This window comes from Ambystoma mexicanum, chromosome 1p (genome assembly GCF_040938575.1).
Source record: "Ambystoma mexicanum isolate Mex_15411 chromosome 1p, UKY_AmexF1_1, whole genome shotgun sequence".
NCBI classification, from domain to species: domain Eukaryota; kingdom Metazoa; phylum Chordata; class Amphibia; order Caudata; family Ambystomatidae; genus Ambystoma; species Ambystoma mexicanum.
The window spans coordinates 395,140,602-395,163,252 of record NC_090921.1 but is presented as its reverse complement, the minus strand read 5'-3'; the positions used below and the strand labels follow the sequence as shown (position 1 = coordinate 395,163,252).

The following is a 22,651-nucleotide window of genomic DNA, read 5'->3' as shown; positions in this document are numbered from 1 at the left end:
ACGTGTCTTTTTAGGCGGGTGCCCGGAGCCAAAGATAGACCCGCTGTCTCAGCGGAATCCAAAGTGTTCTTTTCTTTACTTGCCTGCCCTTGGTTACCATGGTCAGAGTCCGTAGCGGTTCAGGAACCTCCTGCAGGCCTTCCTGTAACTAGGCCCGTTGGGCATCCGCATAGCTGGCTAACAAGGCGGTATTGTTAGCGATGCATGTAGAAAAAGCTGCTGCGGCCATGACCCTCTCTCCCAGGGTGAAGTCTCTTTTGCACTTTGTATGGGGGTACCTTGCAGGACAGGGGAACCTCTACCCTTTTCCTTTTGGTGGTCACCACCAGGTAGTCTTGGGTGGTGTTACCTCTAAAAACCGATTAGAGCAGGGGAGGGGGGGGTGCGGTGCGTGGACTGACGCTGAAAAAGCTTTATCCTTGGATTTACTGCTCTTGTGAGTTGGAGAGGAATCGCCTGGCTGGCCGGCGCCTTCTCTAAGAATATCCTCCACAAAGTCAGCTTCAGGAAAAGCTTAGACAGCGATTTTGAAATGTTCTGCTGCCTTGCATAACATGGCGTTAAACAATTTGATCATCCACTGGAGAGGGCCGTCTAGTGGGAGTAGTCCAGGGAAAAACCAAACAAGGCATCAGGATCTGGGGAAGGGTTTGGAGACTGCCAGGGCTGAGGGTCACCAATATCTGGGGTTTACCCCCCCGCCCCCACAAGGCTTTCTTTCCGTGGTCTTTTGGGGTGGATTGCTCTGAAAGGATAACAAACCAGTCATGCCTCTCCATGCAATTCTCAAATTTTTTCCCCTAGTCCAAACAGAAGACCCAGAGGGGTCTAGAGATGTAAAGGCTCCTGCCGCCAAACAGATTTTCATCTCAAAGCCGAAAAAAAGACCTTCGCCTTCCTGCTTCTCCTTAGACTTGGCGGAGGGTTCCAGTATTCCCCTTAAGCCATCTTTGGATTTCAACGGATCCTTGGCCTTTTCCATAGGCTCAGCGAATCCGTTGACTGTCGCCTCCGAAAAGCAGCCCGAAAAAATTCTCAATGCTTTCGGCAATGTCCTCTGCAGACAGAAGACGCAGCCTGCAGTTGTATAGTTTGGCGGAGCCGGGGGCTTTCCTCCAGCGGACGCCTTTTGCAGCAGAGCCGGGGCCTTGTTGCGGCAGACGCCTTCTTGCGATACGTCTCAACAGTACTTGGAATATTGGTAGGGCCTTTTGTTTTCGAATGTCTGGTCGCTAGGCACATCTGCGGCTGTGGGGAGGGCTGCCGATCGTGATGGTCTGCGGGCACTGTCGGAACCTCTGGTGTGCCCGTTGGCGATGTGGTCTGACGAAGAATGGCCTAGGGTTATGCGTTTAGTGATCTGCAAATGTTCGTCGCCGGGGTGTATATTCCCCATAGCAGGGCCTGAGCCATGCCTGGTGGGGCCAGGGACAGACGCGGAGCGGGAGCACTCAGTTGAACAGTCAATGACCTCCTGGTCGGAAGTATGCTCGTCATTGCCCTTGTGGCAGATGACTCTTAAGACATCCTGTAGGCCGCCCACCGCTTCACACGGGGCTCCTTCAATGTTTTAGGACAGAGGAGCTTGCAAGCCGCACAATTATGATCGAGGGGCAAGCAACGGTTACACTGTCAATGCTTCTCTCCAAGGAAATTTTCCCTTGCAAATGGGGCAAAACCTAAACAGTCCTCTCCATAGCGGAGGACAGGGAAAGTGACAAAGAGGAAAGGGCATTCAGATTTTACAGAAATGTCCACCCCGACCCCGCTCACTTCTTTGTAGGCCGGCAGCACCGAATGGATTACCGTCCATCTGAAGTCGCTGGAGACTTCGGTGGAGATTCGGAACAGCCATCGAAAGGAAGGACTGTTCAGGCGATCTTAATTATAATCTATTCCACCAAAGGTCGATGGAACAATTTGCAATGTCTTTGAACGAGCTCCGCTTAAGGCGACAAGTATGCTGGGCGGAAAAAAAAAACGGAGGGACCTCGATGCCCAAGGGATTTTGGGTACACTACATGTCACGATAGGGATAGTGTTACTGGCACACCCATGTAGACGTCCCCGTTCGATTCTTGAAAGACAAGAATCAATACTCTGCAGTGACCACTGCATGTCCGACTATATGCACAGCATGCGATTCTAAGCAGAACAAGCATCAGAAATGTAGTTACTTAATAGCCAAATGTATATAGGTGGTTTAGATGCAGAGGCCCTCTGGACAAGTTACAGCCTGGTTGTCAAGTTTACTTCAGATTGGAGCATCAGACCTTTGTCACGGGAAAGAGTTGTGCTTTAGGCCTTTATTGCCCTTTACCTGCAAGTAGGTAATTGGGTCTGGGTTGGAAAACAAATTCACACTTCATTGAAACAACCTGTGACTAGTTCCTAAAAACCCATCAAGGAGGAAGAGCATCTCAATTTTATCCGCGAAACAGAGGAATGGTTCTCTTCGACGGCAGTCTAAAGATGCATTGCTAGGCAATCCTGCTGGCTAACTTGGAACAAAGTCAGTTATGTCTAAGATTGTTGACAGATAGACAGCTACAAGACAGACTTCACTTGCGTAGTGTTTAAGGGCCTGACAATTTCTAGACTTCAGCAAGGCGCCAATACATAATTCTGGGGATTAGGCAGGGAAGATAGTTTGTGTACCATCAACTGAGCAACTCCAGGGCAAAACTGAAATCTCATGAGACAGGATCTTGAGTATGAACGTTAACTTAAACTTAAAGGCTTCCTGTGGAACTATTGTGGAATGGCAGTCTGCCCTATGATGTATTCCATGACCTAGACCAAAGTAAATGTTTAAAAATATTCAAGTGGTAGGAAGATATTTAATGGAAGAGGTGCACAATTGGGCATGCTACTCTACTGCAAACCTAGATAAGAAGTCCCTCACTTTCTGATGGGATGCTCCTTTTGAAAAGCAATATAATAAAGGCTGGTGGTGAAACTCTCAAAGGACAATATGAATAAATGACAGATACAATTCTGTCCTATATAGGTTGTGCGGTGCCCGTTAAAAAAAGAGAAGCCTTAAATAGTGGCTTCTCTCCACTGATAATGTAAAAGTAATTTCTATTTTCCAAGAAGCAATATTTGTCCTTTAAGCTTATATCATATCAAAAAGACAAATAGGAATGCTTTTAGATACGGCCATGTGCGAGTAAGTGGACACCAACAGTACAAGCAGAGCGAGGCCAGAAAGTAACCAGGCTGTCAAATACAAACCATTTTATCCACATGCAGTTGCAGTACCCAGCAATTTTTGCTCCAGTTTACCCCGACAGGGGCAAGATTTCCGCTTTGGTAGACCACTTTCCCTAATATTTAAGCCCTACCTAAATTTGAACTCCCACATCTACTGCCTGCCAATTTAATGGTGTATACTGGCGTTGAGCAAGTGCTTCCAGTAAAGGGTGAATAGATTTGACAGACTGACCCCAGGAAAGGTCCAATATATTTACCCATTAATACTACTTGTTAAGTGAACTACTAAAGGCAGGCCGAGGAGATTTAAAAATGTAAGTCAAAATCTGCAAGTATAGCCAAGATAGAGGCGGCATTAGATTATTTTAAGAGCGATTTCTCTGTGAGGACCCATGAATCTTGGCTTAGTCGATCCTCAGTGAACACTTATCCGGTTCCACTTCCAGACATTACTAACTGGTGGACTATCAGTTGTAGCAAACTCTCGCACAATATGCTGCCTTGTGTGGCTTCTATTTCTGTAGCATATTGTACGCGTGACATTTACAAATTGGTACTACTTTGAAGCAGTGTTCCTACCAACATGAATGTGGACAACATTAAACATACATATGCTAACAGCACAGGAAAATTGCATTAGTGAATAAAAACGGCCCAGTTTTTCAGTACTGCATTGTGAGAACAGTTTGAGCAGCCATATGGTGAACAGTAAACTACTCGTAGCTAAAGTTTAGATTGCTTTGGTTACCATTCCAAAATAGTGAGCCTTAAGAAACCGGAAACACCAAGATTAGTTCAGACTTACTTTTTAGGCCTGTACAGATACCTCAATAACTGATTTAGACTGTTGGTGTTTCCGGTACAGGTCTCAATTTAAGCCCATGATATCTGAGGAAAAGACCCAAAGATTCAAGCTTTTCTCCTCAAAATGCGAACCACAGTTGGGAAAAATAATTACCTTTTAACAACCTCAGCCTGCCTTGATAATGTTGACCTGGTTATGCGACTTACATCGGAAGCACCAAAATGTTCGATTTACATCACAATTGGGTCATGCTGTACAAAATGTAGTGCACAACCCAGATACTTCAGTTTAGATAAAGGCTACAACATCAGAAACAAAGTTAGGACCGTTAACAGTAGATTTTCACCCTGTTAGTTCAGGCACGCAGACCTTCTAGGCTCTGAAAGCACCAGTGTGGTATTTTTTTTTTTTTAATTAAGTTATCCAATCAATCTAAAGTACTACAAACAGGACACTTTAAGGAATTCAGCGCAGACTGGTAGCGGACCACTGGGCACATGCCTGAACAAGCGCAATCTCCCACCAAACCTGTGCATCGCTCAAGTCCTCGTTAAAGGGTTATAGATTGTTTCCTAGATGCGACAATGGAGACAGCCAGATTCAATGCACAAATTATTCCATTGCTGTGGCCAATTGTTCTGCATGAGCGCGCTCAGGATAAATAGTGAGTGTTTCATTCCCTTAATCATACTCCTAATCTTGGTCAAATGTCAGCTGTGCATTCGTAGTTCATCTCACAGCTTTCAAAAATGTATGTATCGACACATTTCTCAAATAGTTTAGACCAATTTGAAAAACTACCCCACGAGGTTTGAGATAACACAAATTTGTACATACAGATATTTGGTGTATGTTTTACCTCCATTCCCAGGTATTACTTTGAAGACCATTTAATGAAAATGTTGGCTGTACCACCACCCATTTGGAGGTGTCAACCATGATCAGTCAATAAACCACTATACCTAGACGGCAGACAACAGCACCGTTTGTCTTTTATGGTGCCATTTTCCATTCACACAAGCAGTTTTCTGTAGAAATATAGTGTAACTGGTGTACACATTTACACAATGTACTGCAATTGTAAACCAGTATAATCCTAACTAGGACTAGTTCAATAAGTGCACTTGCGTTAAAGGCGCTAGTGAAACCATTTACAGATCGGTCAAAAGAAAGCACCCAATATCTGGTAAGCTGTCTCTAGGAAGTAGCAGCTCCAGGCATCACACAGATAGTTTCTGGAACCCTGCCCTAAAAGCCCATGAGGTTTGTCGGGCTCGTTTAGATTATGACATGTCAAGCAACGAACAGATAACATAGTCACTGTACAGACCAAGTGCCTTCTTGTACCATGCCACATGTGGGAACCATGCCAGCCTAGAGTTAGGCCTGGAACAAGGCGGCCTCAGATCAGGCCCATGGACTCAAAATATATGCATATTTTAACGAGAACGAAATTGATTCTTGCTAGGGTTCTGTCACCCCCATTTCATAGAGGGGTGACCTTTATTCCACCTCACCTTTCTCAGGGCTGGTCGTCCACTTGGCTTTTCATTAGCAACTGTGACAGGTTCCTCAACTAAAAGTTAAACCGGAGACAAAGTTAAGATTGAAGAACATTTCTTAGCAATAACCACAATTCTAAGGAAAAAAAAGAAAAATTCACCACAATTTACGTATCCAAGTGGCCACCCTAGACTAACAGTGTTCCCATAAACAATGTTTGCTAGGCCACAAACACGCAAAGCAGTGGTAGCCAGCATAGATTCTCCGATGCATTTTTAGTGTTACGCTTGTGTGCCTCGACGTTTGCGCGACACAGTATGAGATGGTCTGCTCTAAAACTACAATGTGTTCTCCTTGAAATGCTTGCAAGGATATTTTATTTCCTGATCTGCAAAAGCCCTCAAACTACACATTATGTAAACATCCCTAAATTGTAAGAACTGGAAGCTTAGAGGGGTTCTACAGCTGCAGCCAGTGATTTCAAAAGGACATAAGAATTGTGCTAGGGCTATAGTTTTAATTGGGGCATACCCATACTACTTGCCTTTGGACAACTCCCCAGCACGGCCTCTTTTGGGGGGCTTTAGTGGGCTAGCCTTCACAGGTCTGCCTCTTTTCCGAGCATGTGTAGGAGTGGAAGGGTTACTCTCTGAGGCAGTGCTCTCCTCTGCCTCACATTCTGCTGGGTCATCCTCCTCTTCCTCATCTTCATCTTCTGGGTCCTGCAGCACTGGTTTGGACTCTTCACTGTTACCATCACCTGCTTCATAGACTGTGGCGTCACAAGATTCCTCTTTAACCTCAGCAGACCCAGAAGCATTTTTTTTGGCCTCACGGAGTTCCGTCAACTTCTTCTGATAGTATTTGTAAGCTTCACTTTCTTCCTCTTTTAAAAACCTATAAAGCAAATATGTTGGGAAATGTTTGACATTCGCTTCCAGTTTGTTCCATACACACAGGTGCATAGAGAAGAAAAACTAACCAATTGATTTGGCTCAAAAAAAGCTTTGCAAGATACATTTAAAAATGCATAAACAAGATACAAGCTGGGGGCCATTTCTAGGTGTTACCAAGCTACCACACATTCTAACATTACTTAAGGCTGGGGATTGCAGAACTGGTCTTGCTAGGCCATGTGGTAATCCACTTACATGTTAATGTATGGGTCCTACCACTACCAACAAGGATGCATTTAAGGTGTATACCGAGTTGATGGATCAGCATCAAACCCTTTCACACAATTCCTCCCCCAAAAAACCTAAAAAAGCTAAACAAGCAAATACAGAGCAAGGAGAATGTAAACAAGCATCACAATTAGAAATTAACATGCACTAATTACCTACCTCTACTCAATAAGTTCCAAATATAGTTCAGTTCCAACATTGGCTGTAATTTCCCAATTTTATCCCATTCTTGATCCCAACTGCTTAGAGCACCTAATTCACAGGTTGTGCAGCTAGGCTATTTCACTTGCCAGACTGTTCAGCTCAACATAAAGACCACCTGCTGAGCCACATTTCAGGACACCACTACGCAGAGGCAGCCATGACCAGATTCAGCAATGCCCATTATGTGGTGTAACGCGAGTAGAGTAACGCCTCTGCATTGGCAGGGAAGGGTCCTTTAGGACAAAGGCCAAGTATTTTGTAATGAGGATGGAAAAAGCAAGAGGAACGTGAATCCTAATCCCACAACAAACCTCCATATTTTGGAAAAAAGAGGGCCATTGAAGCCTTTTGCATTTTAGCTATAGGTCACTAAAATTACTAATCATAACTGAGATCAGTACCGGAGAACAGTCCCTTTGGTCCCTTTTGGGGATTACTACATACATGAGGCAACCTTTCAAACACGGCATTCACGATAACCCACTCTTTAAGCAGGGATCACATTTCTAGTTGTAAAATGGTGTGTGATTTGCCAGATTAAAAGCAAGGTTTCAATATTGATCTAAGTCTCCTACCCCTCAGTGCCAAAAGGAGGAATGAAACGGATCTTCAGAATGAAAAAAAACTATGAGCTATAAGAGGATGCCAGCTCTAAGAGAACACACTTGACAGGTCACCAATAGGCTACACATTAGGTCATGGTTTGCGATACAAGCTCAGGATAATTAAAGCGCTCATACCAGCAAGTTAAATGGGTCATGGGAAATCGCCCCAAAAATCAAAAATACTAGTTAAGCATTACATATAATGCCCAATAAACGCCAAAAGGCATCTTGGCGCTAACAGCTATCGGAAAAGGACTACCAAAAGAAACCCACAGATTAAAACAAATTGGTCTTAAAACACAGCCCAATAGACAGACAGGTGGTGCTTCATACCGCAAAGTGAGGAAACCGGGACCAAGCACGCCTGGGGTGAGCGTAATTCCCGCAGAAGGAATAGGATGAAATTTCACCTGTAAATGTTACATCAGTACCATAAAACGCAGTGGACCAAGTAAAGATTTAAAACGTATGCACTTCAAAGCAAAAAGGTAGAGGACTGGCCAGCAACTAGTCTAAAGCAGTCCCAACCACTATGTAAGCTGCTATCTTGGGCTCACAAAGAACCCATGGGGCCAGAACAGCCATTTTAAAGCCTGCCGTGATTTGTTATACCGAGGAACCAGCCAAAACAAAAATCGCCTGTAGAAGGACTGGAGGCATTACCCAAATGGCTACCATAAAGGCACAATGGGCTACTAATGGGGCAAAAACTGCTTACATTCCTGGTGAAGCCAAAACTAGTTGGCTGCCACAAGCCTACCCCCTTAAAGGTAATGTATGCCGATCCAATCACCCTAGGACAGAAGTGGGGTGCTGGAGGACCCCTGGAGTGACCCAATTCCATAGACCTTCAGTATTAAAAATAAATGAAACAAAATATTCAAGTGGCAGGGGGCTAAATCCCCACAAAATATGGAGGGGGCAAAAAGAGCAAGGGTCCCATAAAATGAGACACGAGAACTCAGAATTCTACTCAAACAGGGACCCTTTCAGAATGCCTGCATTTGCTCCGAGGGCTAGCCTACAATTGGCAGAGTTACAATTAGTCACACCAAGAACACACGCTACACAGATAATGAAGGAACTAGTTACTTACCTGTAACTTGTCTCTAGCATGTGTCTAGCATGGATTTGCATGCTCATGAATAAAGAATCCACAGCAGTATACACAACCACGTGAGGTGGCAAGGATCAACATTAAAGCATCTCTTACCTCCTCACCAGGTACACCTTCAAGTGAACAGGTTGCACAGCACTGCTTGGCCAACTCTGTAATCCCCACCCCCCTCCGCCCCACCTCTCTGGAATCCCTGTCGACACAGTAGAACTTTGTGAAGGTGTAGGTTTACCTCCACGTAGCAGCCCTGCAGATGTCGAGCAAGGGCACACCAGAGGGGAACGTTGTAGTTGCAAGGATCGGTCTGGCCGAGTGGGCTGACGGACGACCTAACTGTCGGTTTGCCAACCGGTGACAATGGGTGATGCAGCCGGAGAGCCACCTGGAAATGGAAGCCTTGGAAAAGAGGGCCTTCCCATGGTTCACAGTGCCAAAGTTCACAAAAAGTTGCGACGTCTTCTGGAAACTTATACGGTCCTCGTAGAACTTCAGCGTTCTAGCAGTCCTCTCAGTCGGCGACGAAGGCGTCATGAAGAATACAGCAACACCAATGGCTCGTTTAAAGTCCAACGGCACCTTGGGCATGAAGGAGGGGTGCGTCTGTAGCACTACCCTTGCCCCGTGGAATGTCAAAGAAGGTGGTTTACAAGAGAGGGCCTGGATCTCTCCCACTCGTCGTGCGGGGGCGATCGCCACAAGAAAAGCAGTTTTCCACAACAAAAATTCTGTGGCACCCACGCATAAGCTTGAATGGATGACCCATGAGCCTAGTAAGCACCACATTGAGCTCCCACGCTGGGGCCGGAGCCTTCACTGGCGGCAACGAGCAACGAGTCCTTTGACTAACTCCTTGACCAATGGATGCGACCAGAAGGATGATCGTCCAGGAGATTTAGTGTAGCGGGAGATAGCCGCCAGATGAACCTTGATGGAAGCATGGACCAGTCCTGCCTTTGCCAACGACAAGCAATAATGAAGCACCTGCGGAGCAGTGACTCGTAGAGGGTCGATCCAAGTACGGCACCAAACAGCGAACCTCTCCCACTTGTGCCATTAGCAATTTGAGAGTAGATGAAGCTCTGGCCTTGACAAGTACCTCCTTACAATCTGCTGGGAGATCGTAGCCCCCAAACTCTAGTGCCGCAGGAGCCAGCCCTTCAGGTTCAGCGATCCTGGGTCGTGGTGCAGAATTGCGCCTCCTTCCCTGGCGAGAAGATCTGCGACTGCTCGAAGCTTGACTGGAGGGGCCGCTGACATGTCCAGAAGGTCTGGGTACCATATCCTTGTCGGCCACGCCGGTGGACCGAGCATCATCCTGCACCGGCACCATCTGAGTTGATCGACTAGTCGAAGAGGCAATGGAACACATGCAGAAACAGGACATCCCAGGGGAAAGAAAGCGCTCCCCCCCCTGATTTCCCCCGCCCCCCCCCCCCCCATGCTCCCCGGCTGGGGTAATATGCTGGCAAACCTCTGTCGTCACAAATTTGGGGGACTGCCCCATTTGAGGAAAAGGCTGAGAGAGTCGGCAACAGTGTTCTTTACTCCCGCCAGCAATATCAAGTGGGTGACGGCCCAGTGCCACAAGTCCTGCGCCTCTTTGGAGAGCACTGGGATCTGGTGCCCCCCGGCTTCAAGATGTAAAACATTGGTGTTATTGTCCGTGAAGACCCTCACCACTTTGCCCTTGAGGGACGGCAGAAACGACTTGAGGGCCCAAAACACTGTCCCTAGCACCGGAACATTGATGTGCAGCGTCTTCTCCAGCGGCGGCCACAGGCCTCTGGCATGCAGATGTTCATGTGGGCTCCTCATCCTTCCAAGGGAGTGTGCCGTGACCATCTCCTGGTACGGGGGGCCCTGGAATTCTGTGCCCCTGGCGATATTGAAGCACATGCCCCACCATATCGCTCGTCAGACTCTTCAGTGATCCTGTCCTGGAAGCTTCCGGACACCTGGACCCAACAGGCATCGAGAAACTCCTGCAGCAGGCGCATCCTGTCAGTTATATGCACGACAACATGCCGAGTAGAGACTTGATGGCCCTACTTTGCCCAAGATGGCAGATATCCTTTCATTCAATGGTGATGCCTGGCATGACACTGTTGAGCCCGAATTCCAGGAACAGCGCGCCCTGCGATGGAGTCGAGCAGAACTTTACATAATTCACTCAGTGACTGAGAAGCCCAGTTCCGCCAGCAGGCGGACGGTCTGTGCGATGACGGCATTGTCCTTTGACCTGGCCCGGACGAGCCAGTTGTCCAGGTGAAGGTAAACGTGGATCCATGGCAGTCGTAGATGAGCTGCACCAGCGCGAAGCACTTTGTGAAGACTCTGGGTGCTGACTGCAGTCAGTAAGGAAGAGCCTTGAACTGATGATGCTTCCCTTGAAAGAATCATAGAAACTTGGTGTATGGGGACGTGGAAATATGAGTCCTATAGATCCAACGAGTCCCACCCCCTCCAAACCCCCCCCTCCAGATGGCCAAGCACATGCTGCAGCGTGACCATCCTGAAATTCTGAGACCTAGAGTTTGGGCCTCCAACCCCCGGTCTTCCCTTATGACAAAGTACCTAGAGTAAACTCTAGAGTCCTGAGTCGCTTTGGAACCAGCTCTATCGCCTCTTTAAGATGGCCCGAAACTCCAAGGAGTGTGTGGGCGAGAGCATCCAGCACCTATCTGTGTAGGGGAAGATTGTCTCCCACACGCCAACGAAGTTCACCAGCTGGCCTCCCACCGGGGTGCATGGGTGGAGGCCAGACGTCCGGGCCGGTTCAACCTTGCTTTAGTCGGGCCACCTTGCGGTCCCCGACGTCTGCCCCGGAAGGCCGAGGGCGACCCCTACCGGTAAGAGGAACAGCCCCCGCTGAAACCCTTCTAAGACCAGATAGACTTCCCTCCTGAGGAACTAAAGGACGGTTGTCGTAAGTGCCCAGGGCACATGCCATCTCAGCCTTCCCGAACAGATTGTCCCTGTCAAAGGGCATGTCCAAAACCCTCTTTTTAAAGCGCTCACACAGCCCGCAGACATCGAGGCGCTGTTACAGGAATGGTTTGTTGCGCAATTGTGTTTTTTTTTTGGTCTTCGTTGTGTATTTATAACGCGCTTAAACACCCAGGTTTCTAAGCGCGGACCTGGGGATCAAACCTGTGTTGCTTCGTGTAGTCTTGCTTCCAAGGCGTGCACGTTGCCGCTGAGCTATTCTCCCGGGACACTCCCTTTTCTGGACCTGTCTAGTTGAGGCCTTAGCCAGCCACAACGGCGAAGGTAGACGCTGTTATCCATCTGGTGGAAACTAGTGTCTGCAAGGTCCAGGGCCACTGTGATGGTGTGGTCCGACACCACCTCGCCTTCTTGAAGGATCTCTAAAGCCTCTATCCTCTTGTCATCAGGGAGGAAGTCAGTAGTGAAGCCAACTTAAACCACAGCTCCCGGTCGTATCTGGCCACCATCTTGACTGTCGTCTCCGAGTAGATAACGTTTCCACACAGTCCAATTTCTTTCCCTTGTTGTCCGGAGGGGTGGAAGACTACGCCGAACTCGACAATTTCTTCCTGGCGGTAGGTGGTTGAGAACGCAAGCACTTGTGTGCAGAGTCCCACTCACCCCAAAACATTGTCCAGTGGTGGGACCAAAAGGATGGTCTTCTTTTCTCCACCGGCATGAGCTGGAAAAGCGATGACGCTTGTGAGATCATTGCATGGAAGGATCCTACTTCGTGCGGCAGAGGCAACGAGAGGTCCCCATCCCGCCGTAGTCATCCGTGCCAGTTCTCCCTTGGGGGAGGGGCAATTGGTGGAATGGGGGCGTGGGGTTCCTCTTCTTGGCTGGCCGTTCCCCCGGTGTCAATGGGGTACCCGGAACTGGGGCCGTCAGCATCCTCCTCTGCATCTCTCCTGGGAGTGTGGGGGGGGGGGGAGGGGGAGGTGGGGGGGGTGATGAATCAGCACGCTGGGCCCAGGGCCCTTGTAGTCTTGGGGCCCTTAGTCATCTCCAAAGACTAACCCCATCGCCCCTGTCCTGGGGTGATTCCCTGCGTTTCCCTCGCCCTCCTGGACAGAAAGGATCTCATCCTCATCGGCCAATGAATTGTCTGTTCCTTGGGGGCCTTGACGCACCCCTTCCCCCTTCCGGTCCTGAGGGGTTGTCTCAGGCCGAGGTCCAGCATACTCTTCTCAACTGGCTTGCTCGAAGCATCTCTCCTGTGAGAAGAGACGGCCTGGCTCTCTCATAAGGGTAGCCTGGGCCAGGTTTGCCTCTGCGGCCTTTGAGAGGGACGCCGCCACCACCTCAATGAAGGGCGATTTTTCCTTGTGTATCTGGGCCCTCAAAGGAATGCCGTCTCCCTTGGCTTTCTGTTTGGCCTTCCCCGGGTACCCGCTCAGCTTCCCCAGGGTAGCTGACTTCCTCTTGGATGAAGAGCCAGAGCGGTGCCTGGAGATCGATGCAGAGGACTATCGCGCCCTAACCATCGCGGGACACGCAGCAGCAACTACCCGACTGAAGCGGACTTGCAGTGCTTGGCCTTGTGTTGGGCACCCACAACAGCCAGCTCAGATTTGCTGGATCTGGAGAGGCATGCCCCTGGGTACCACCCAGGGCAGAGGCCCTGGCCTGCAGCCACGACTACAACCGTTGGCGTCGGTCCTTAATCGTGCGCGTCGTGAAGCCATGGCAAATCTTCCTTATCCGTAGGGTGCAGGCAGTACAGACACTGGGAATGTTTGTTGTCCATGTACACATTCCGCAAACGGAACAAAGTTTAAAGATGGAAGCGCCTCGTCTGACATGATCCATGAGGTGTAGGCCTGAAGAAACTCCTGGAAGCCTCCAAGACGAACACAAAATTAGCCCTTGAGGGGCACTGAAAAAAAAAAAGTCACAGATCCGTTAGTTGGAAGGATAATCGATGGAGAACACAAAAGCTCGAAGAGCAAAACACGACGACTCAAACACTTGAACGTGCGGTAAAAATCTTACATGGCTGCCAGAGGAGGGTAGAGGGCAGTCAGTGGCTTGGAGCAGTATGACCCAGAGCTCAGCGAGTGGTTTGTGGGAGCAAGACAGTTTAGAAACGCTGAAACTTCTTTTACTGAGGATTCCCAGCCTGGCTGGGAATATTCATGAGCATGTGAATCCATGTCAGACCCCATGCTGGAGAAAAAGGGAAACCAAAAGTCAAGAAAAGTTTTTGATCAACCCTCCAAATTAGTCTTGGTGTGCAATGCTACTCTGTTGACTCCCTGGTTACCAAGTGGGATAAAACGGACCCCCTTTTCCACTCACCTGGTCAGATTATCTTCTAAACTGTACAATATAAATAAGACCTGCTGCATACGTTCTGAAGATCTGCACCAGCATCCTGTGACGTCCCAAAACTCTGCTGCCTTCCCAAAAAGCCAGCAGTAACCCTTTGAGATACACTTTGCCAGATACTGTGGGTGGGGACAACGCTTGAAGGCCTCGTCTCGCATAAGCTCCTTTTGTTGCACTCCTTGGTCCATCTTCTGTGACTGGCTAGTTCCTCTATTGAGTGCCTTCAGCTTTACTTCATCCCCCTTCTCTCTCAGCGCCTTCTCAAACCAATCCCATCCTCAGAAGCTTGATTCTTTAACAGAAGACGGCATGGGAGCTCTGCATCAATGAATGCTGCTATCTGCAGACAGCTCGATCCGCTCTTCTGGATTCAGCCCTGGACATTTCAAAATCAAGTAGTCCTACAGTCAGCAAGAGTCGGGCCCCTTTTCCTTTGGTGTGCCATTGCTGGAGCTCATTAAGTTGCAGAACATGCAATACTAGCTTTGAAATCAGCAACCTCATCCTGCAGAATTTATTAGCTGATCCCAGGGTATTTCTCACCTGACCCCTCTGCCGCTGATGGTGGGCAAAGTTTCACTTCATCCCTTGGCCTCATCTTGGACTCTTGCGGGTCTCCCTCAAACTGCTCCTTGTGGGCAATCGCATCAATTTAACCCTCTCCCTCCAAAGACTTCCGACAACCTTCAAAATGCGGGTTGCTTTTGCCCACAGAAGTTGCTTGCCTTAAACTAAAATCATTAAATTGCCTGTTATTGCTGCCTCTTTGGAATTTTGGCTCTGAAGGAAAAATCAATATTTTGTTTGTGCAATGTTTTTTCTTCATATAACAATTAGTCTGTGGAAAGTGGAACAAAGTGTATTACTGTAACTATGAACCACTGCGCTTCCCCTTAAGCTGCAACTACCACTTCAGAACCAAGAGTTTCAGGGACGCACTAAAAGTAACCTATACAGGAAGGGGGGGGGAGCAGTCAGGCCAAAATGACAAGGCACTGCCCGTCTCTGTATACGGTACTGAAAAGGGAATAATGCAGCACACACTGTCAAGGGGCGAAGAGCTCTTTCTAGCCACGTAAAGCCACCACAAGTGCACTTGTTACCACTAGGACGTTCTAATACTGGCAATCAGTTCGCTTTTTTATTTTTTGAATGGCCGCACAAGTCACCAAGTAGGGTGTTGTAGGAAGTCCCACTTTCTTTTTTTGCCAAAGAGGCTTTAAAATGTGACCAGTGCAGGCTACGCAGTGAACCATTTTTCTTTTATTCATTACGTTCATTGTCAACCTATGGTTAAACCGCAATACCTTGGAGTACCATACTCCATTACTACCTCGTGGTTTCTTGGATGCATCATCTTGTTAGTGTCCTCACGGCTTAAAGCTAGTTTTAGTACGGCATGGCATTGGGGTGTGGCCAGTGTAACAAAATAGCTGTAGGACATGGGGACAAGACCAGATGTTGGCAGTCATTGAATGTTCAGCTCAGGCAGGAGCAGACCCCATAGTAAGCAAGGGGTGGCTTTTACATGCATGGGCAACAACCAGAGATGAGTCGCAAATGTGTATACAGGACGACTCTAGCCCAAAGCAGCAGTGACATAAGGCATCAAGAACTAACGAGTTCAAGGGGATCTGGGAGGCTAGAGGCAAAATGGGGACGTGACCCAAAATGGGGTCAATAGATGGAAGACAGATAGCACAGACAAGGCTGAAGCTGAGGGAGACGAGACTCTTCCAGGCCAGTGACTTCCCACCTTAGTTTTGCTCAGGAGACTGTCGCATGGAGGCAGCACTACAACAACCTAGAAACCTCCAAAAAACAGACCAGCCAGCAAGGAGGAAATGTCTAGACAAGAAGCCATAGACCCAACTAAGGAAAAAAAAAAGGCACCAAGCAATATGGCAAAATAAAGTCCTCGGATACAGCAGTTCTCATAGTCAACCAGTAATTCAGGCAAGACAAAAGTTTCTCCAGTAGGCCCAAGGTATCACATAATCAGGGGTTGGCTTTAGCCAGCCCTTCAAGCAAACCAGGTATACAAATGTTTGGTCAACCAGCCCATCAGACTAGCTCTAAAACATGCCATCACTCGGGTCCACCCGCACATCAAGTATATTGGGCATGTCTAAGGAAGAAAAGTAGGCTAAGCCAGTATAAAACACTTCGTGTGCAGGGGTGCCTCTGAGCTCATGTCAACAGAAATGCCATTTTAGGCCGGTCTCACAATGAGTACAAGATGGGCTAAACACAGCCAGGAGTAGGACTTAAAATGCATTATAAAGGAATGCCATGACACTGGCACTTCAGTAAAAGGCCCTCTGGTCAAAAAAGGTAAAGCCAAACATGGAAAACCATGAAAACCAGCAAAAGGTTTGGGTGACAAAGTGAGTCACAGGAATCCCAAAACTGAATTCTGCATTAACAGTCCTCTAAAAGTAAAAGGCAAAAATACTCCTTGAGCAGCAATGTTCCAAGCCCAGAAGGTGTGGATTAGATTAATGGCAAAACATTAGGCCACTTATTTTCTGTTAATGTTGCAGAGGTAAACTGTTGGAGGAAACAAGTAGCCTATGCAATGAAGGACCAAGCAGGTACCGGGTTACAAGGTATCAAAACTCCAGTAGCATGCCATTTGGAGAAGAATGTTCCAGCAGAGGTTTCAAAGTTTACAGGAATGAAAAAAAACATTTGAATACAAATACTGTTCGATTAAAAGCCAAAATCAGCTAGGCACTAAAACGAATACGAACATTTAGATACCAGAGCCAATGCCTCAGTAAAGCAAACACTCATCTGGAATCTTAGTGGTGGATTTTTGTATGACCACCTTTGTTTTCAAGGAGACATTTCTTGCTAGTCCGTCATGGAGAGATCAACTTCTCCACTCAAAAATAATTCATTATGCTGCAAATAGCCTAACTTGTGAATAGAAGAGTACCGCAATTATGGATTACCAATAAAGCAGAACATTTAAAAGTTGAACCGACATTGCTTGGCAGGTTCCACCTGCATGCACATATACAACATACACACAGCCTGTGCTCCCAGCAACAGGATATAGCTGGTCAGCTAATAGATAGGTCCCTCATCTGGCTATTTAAAAATGCGCCCCGTTGCCCATTTGATAATCTGAGCAAAGCATGCAGATTTGCCTTAAATTCACAATCGAGAAAAAACCTGGTTCCAACTAAACAAAACCAGATCCTTGGAAGAGTAGTTTACTGGAGTCAGCAACAAACTCTCCCCCCCCCCCTCCTAAAAGGGCACAATCAACTTCTGCTTCTAAAAGCAACATTTTGAAATATTGGGAAGGTGTGCGTTTTTAATTCCATTACGTAGTAACAAAGCTGGGCAGAGCCCTACCAAGAGATGAAGTTTACAGCACAGACAGGACGGCACTGTATATTAAAATACTAGCTGCCTTCTTAATTTCTGAGCTGGAGGGTTCCTAACCACTTACGCAAGGGCTAAGAATGCAAGCAGCAGAGTACATTTTCCATATTTGAAGCATAATTCCAGGTAGGGAACCTGGCCGGGTTGATGTCGGAGACAACACGGTGAACAAAATTAGAAGCAGATTCAAAATGTTAAAAAAAAGGTAAACAGATTACATACCAAAATTCAGGATTGCTAGTGATGCTGTCAGTTTTGAAATCCTTAGAGTCTGGTCCCATTTCAACAATTAATCTAGCAAGATTTTGAGCAGTTTCCCTGGTTTTAGCATCAACTGAAAATAAAGGGCAAAATAAATGTTTATGGTTAAGAATGTTGAAACTACACAGTGCTATTCTCGTAAGCAATACAATGCAGAAAAGGCTTTTGATTAACAACAACTTCACAATCACTGAAGTGAAATAAATAAAACTAAATATTTTCGAGAGAAGGTAAAACAAATGTATGTGCAAGGTCTTTTACAAAGGATATTTGGACTACCATTGTAGACCCGACGGAATGAGATGCTTTGGCAAAGTACTCACAGAAATTTAAGATTTCCAGGCGTTATTGAAAATATGATTGGCTTCAAATTTTAGAATTCTAATGTTCCTTTTAGGTCAAGTCTGCAGTAGCCCATTAATTAAATCATATCCTTAAATGTAGATAACGCTAGAGCAGCAACAGCGGACGAGTTAACTCAGTAAGGGATAGTAAATGGTTTACTCATCCAATCTAATGCCCCCCCCCATGCACTACCTATATTCAGCCTCCTATGGTAAATTATAGTCTATATGAAAAGCGGTTGCTCTTGGTATTTTGTTCAGAGGAGAATTGCCTAGCATTTCAGCGTTTGACTGCCCCTGGGCAGGACAAAGATGGATACACAGGGCTATTTCTCCTCCATGAAGGGGATAACTTGATTCAGACTCTCCCAGGGGCCATCCATCCAAGAACAGGTCAATGGGCCGTGTCCGTGCTGGTAGAGGGACTCCAGAACACCCCTTGCTTTGCATATTAAGTAACTTCTTAAATTACAAAGGGAAATCCAGAAGTGGACCCCTTGCTCACTGTTCTTAAGAGGCACAGCTCCACCTCACGGAGGCCCGACTAGGCCAAAACCTGTCTGGGAGTTGCTGTTGGTACTGTACTTGGAGGGGAATTGCCTAGCATTTTGGTGCTGTACTGCCCCAGGGCAGGACAAAGATTAATAAGCAGGGATATTTCTCCTGTGAAAGGGACAGTGAGCTAAAGACTTCGTTGAGACTCGCCCAGGGGGGTCATCCAGCCAAGAACAGGTCAATGGCCTGTGTTTGCGCTGGTAGAGGGACTCCCAGAAGCCACCTTGACTGAAGAAAGGTGTGCACACTCTACAGCGTGAACTAAATTTGCACATATGAGCAATCTCAACATATGGTTAGGATTTGTGGTGTTTGATGCAAATTTAATTGCAACGTCAATAAATGAATTGCAAGCATTTTCATATTGATGACATTTCAACCTACGCGTGGTGCGAGTGGAAGCTGTAATTTGGTTTTGGCTTCCCAGTCACTCCCAGAGACAACTTCTAGTAGCCAGTGAGGAATGAATGCTTTTTTCAATGTCTCACTCATTGTTTTGGGCCTTCCTTTTCATAAGCTTTATTCGACAATTTGCCTTCAGCATCAAACACGTAATTACACAGGTGGTCTGCTTAAAACATGTAGGGTCAATACTTAGTTAAAAAAGCAGCAGGATTAAGAATTATAAAAAGACATGCAGAAATAAAATGGAAATGCAACATTCCTTTACATAAAATATCCATTCATCCTGCAGGACATTCTGAGAAAGTGCTACGTGACCAGGCAATTTTCTTGCTTGGTTACCTACGTATAGGACTTCTGGCCCCATACAAAAAGCAAGTTATCATGACATACCCAAAATTGCATAAGCAGACCAATCCAAGCTTGGTAAACACGATAGATGGTAGAAGACCATTTGGGGTTTTGCAAAAGGATATAGGATCAACTACTCCATTTACACGCAGGAAAACATACAAAACACATGGTGTTTCTTTTTTTTTTAAATATATTTTTATTGGGTTTTGTACACAAGCTTACAAGTAGAATATTAACCTGACATTGCTTAGCGCTTGCATGAAGTCGAGAGAAACGAACAAAGTAAAACAAGAACAACTCGGAGACAAGGGGTGCAGGGAGACTGAGACTTTCAGAGTTAGTTAACTCAAAGGGGAGGAGCCCCAAAATTGTCTAGGTGCAGACTTAGTCCAGGGTAGAAATCTACTTGAGTTCAGGGTCTGGGATGCACTGTTGCTTAAATTTATGCTCTGGCTGTGTTGATCTGCCCTCTCAGTCTTAGTTCCCCATCCAACGCAGGGTAGGAGGTGGTCTCACCACTCTTGTGAATTGCCGTGTGTAATCCAGGAAAGGAGCCCATGTCTGGTCAAACTTGGAGTTATTACCAAATCTGACAGCTGTGATTTTCTCTGCCGCGATTATTTCCCAACACTTGGACCACCACATTTGTGTGGCTGGGCCTTCTGGGGTTTTCCCAGAGTCTGGCAATTGAAATCTTCGTGGCTGTTAAGAGGCGAGAGCATAAATCCGCCATGCGTTGAAGATCCGTGAGTGGAAATTGGCCATCACCGGTGGCTCCTAGAAGGAAGATTCCTGGGTCCCATGGAACTGCGAGGCCCGTTATTGATTTGTTTTGTTCTAGGACCTCCTTCCAGAATTGGGTGGCCTTTGGACATGACCAGAGGAGGTGAAACAGCGAGCCCAAGTCGGGGCGTCCTCTCCAGCATTGTGGAGGGATGGCTGGGTTGCATTTGTTCAGGATTTCTGAGGTGCGGTACCATCTATAGCACACTTTAAATGCACCTTCCTTGTTCGTCGTGCATTTTGACCTTTTGTGCGCTCGGGTCCAGATGTGATTGATATTTTATTTCTATCGCGCTCGTACACAAGTGTTTCAGAGCAGGACAAGGGAGGGGAGGGGAACAGGGGAGAACAAAACAGCGATCTTACTAGGCCCAGTGACATTGAGAACGCGCAAGTGCATGGGAGAGGAGGGAGGTGGAAAGTGCGAAGCAGATATAACAATAAATAAATAATAAAGGCAACAGTGGTATTGCAGCCAGCAATTTGCAAGTACTAGGTTTAAGGCAGCAGACAGGGTAGGTCTGATCAGTGCAGGAAGAAAAAGGGGGGCTGTATGGGTATAGATACAGACCCCAGTGCAAGGGGTGGCCCGGAGGCAGTGCGGGAGGGTGGCAGGATGAGCAGGTACCTGGGCCCAAAGGACAGAGGGTGGCCAGGTGCATGGTGCCAAGAGAACAGATCAGCAGGGGAGAAGGGGAGCGAAGGCAAAAGAAAAGAGGAAGGTGGTTTCATGGTTCTGCCAATGTCTTTCCCATTTTAGCATATAAGGCTCTTTTTGGTCAGGTCCGTTCCATCGAGTAGTTTGTATAGTGTCGATATTTTCCCCTTAAGGGAGGCTCATGGTAAGTGTTCCTTCTAGGGCTGTTAGTTCTCTGCTGCCATGTTTCTTGGCGGACACGCTTGACAGCCAGTGCCAGAGTTGGGCGTATCGGAATGTCTTGGGGACCTGGAATTTGTCTTTGCAATCCTTGAAGTTCAGCAGGTTACCGTTCTCGAAGAAGTCAGCCATGATCCTCAGCCTGCCCTCTGGCGAAGTAGTTTAGTGCAATGCCTGGGGAGAAGTCTGGGCTGTCCCAGATCGGCGAGAGTGGTCCTGTCGTGTTCCTGCATTTCCATAGACATGCTGCTCTTTTCCAGCTTGTCACTGTATTCCTTGTCGCTGGTAGTGGGCTTGAATTCTGGGGGTTGCTGAAATCTTACATGTGGGGTAGCGCATCAATCGGGGTCTTGCACCAATCTTCCAATATCAACCATAAGGGCCGGTTGGAAGTTACCTTCCAAGCGAAGCCCTGGGAGAGCTGAGCTGCATGGCAACACCTGGGACCCCTTGGCCTCCGGTCACAGAAGCCTAGAGCACGATTCTCTTCGGAATTCGTGATTTCTTTCCTTCCCAGACAGATTTCAGGATGTCTCCCTGCAGTTTTTGAAGAGCTTTCTTCTGGATGGTTAAGGGAAGGGCGAGGCCGAGATAAAGTAACCTCAGGGTTAAATTTATCTTCAACAACGTGATGCACCCGAACCATGAGATGTGTTGCTTTTGCCAGTGCCCTAGATGGTCTACTTCTTTGACCAGCGGGAAAAGTTTACTTTGTATATTTTTGCAGATTGGTTTGGGATCTGAACCCCCAGATAACTAACCTGCGATTTGCCCAAGGGATCAGGTGTTTGGCTTGCAGTCCCGCCTTGAGTTTTTCTGGCATATTGATGCCCATTGCTGTGGGCTTCGCGATGTTCACCATAAACCCAGAGGCTTCTCTGAACTAGTCAAGCTCTTGCCAAAGGGCCTTCATAGATTCTTTTGCTTGGGTCATGGTTAGTAGGAAGTCTTCAGCATAAAAGGCTGTTTTGTAGGACTCTCCCTTGAATTCCAGACCGTGCATTGCCAGGTTGCAGCGAATCCTGCTAGTGAATGGCTCTATGGAGAGCGCAAATCTGTGGAGAGAAAGGGCATCCTTGTCTAGGGCCTTTGGAGGTATTGATTTTTACCTGAAGTGCCCCATTCAGTCTCAGGTGGGTGCCGTTAGCTAGTGCATATTTTATGAAGTTCGGACTGAATCTGTAGTGGAGTAGAGTAGATTTTCTCTTATAGCCCCAGTCCAGCATGTCAAAGGCTTTGTGTGCGTCCAGTGAGAGGACGATTATCTCTGAACCTAACCTGGTTGCTGACTCGATTATATTTATGGTTCTTCGGATGTTGTCCTGGGTACTTTGGCCCGGGATGAAGCCAGTCTGGTCCGGGTGGATGATGTCTGGGAGGATAGGGGCTAGTCTGTCTGCCAGGATTTTTGTGAATAACTTAGCATAATTTTTAATAGCGGGATGGGTCTGTAAGACGTGTACTGTGAGCAGTCTTTTCCTGGCTTAGGGACGAGGACTGTTATTGACTCCTCCATGGAGGCAGTGGTGGAGCCCATCACTAGGAACTAGTTGAATAAGCTCACCAATTGTGGCACCAAGATGTGGACAAACTTCTTATAAAATTGCATTGAAAGCCCATCTGATTCCGGTGTCATGTTTTTCAAGGAACGGATCATCGCGTCTACTACTTCCGCCGTTATCGGGTGTTCCAGGGATCCTAGTGACGGGTGTAGTGGCAACTTTGG

The 22,651-nt window shown here is 47.2% G+C and overlaps 1 protein-coding gene across 2 annotated transcripts in view; it reads right to left on the bottom strand.

The window, feature by feature from the left end:
* The window catches only part of LOC138571035 (SURP and G-patch domain-containing protein 2-like), a 105,874-nt gene that overhangs the window by 40,604 nt on the left and 42,619 nt on the right, over window positions 1-22,651 (bottom strand). For both annotated transcript variants that reach the window (XM_069649164.1, XM_069649163.1), the window contains exons 6-8: window positions 17,572-17,683; window positions 6,069-6,421; window positions 5,539-5,597 (exon numbers count right to left, since the gene is read on the bottom strand). In XM_069649164.1, coding sequence (XP_069505265.1) covers window positions 5,539-5,597; window positions 6,069-6,421; window positions 17,572-17,683 — 524 coding nt within the window. The remainder of the gene's footprint in view (window positions 1-5,538; window positions 5,598-6,068; window positions 6,422-17,571; window positions 17,684-22,651) is intronic.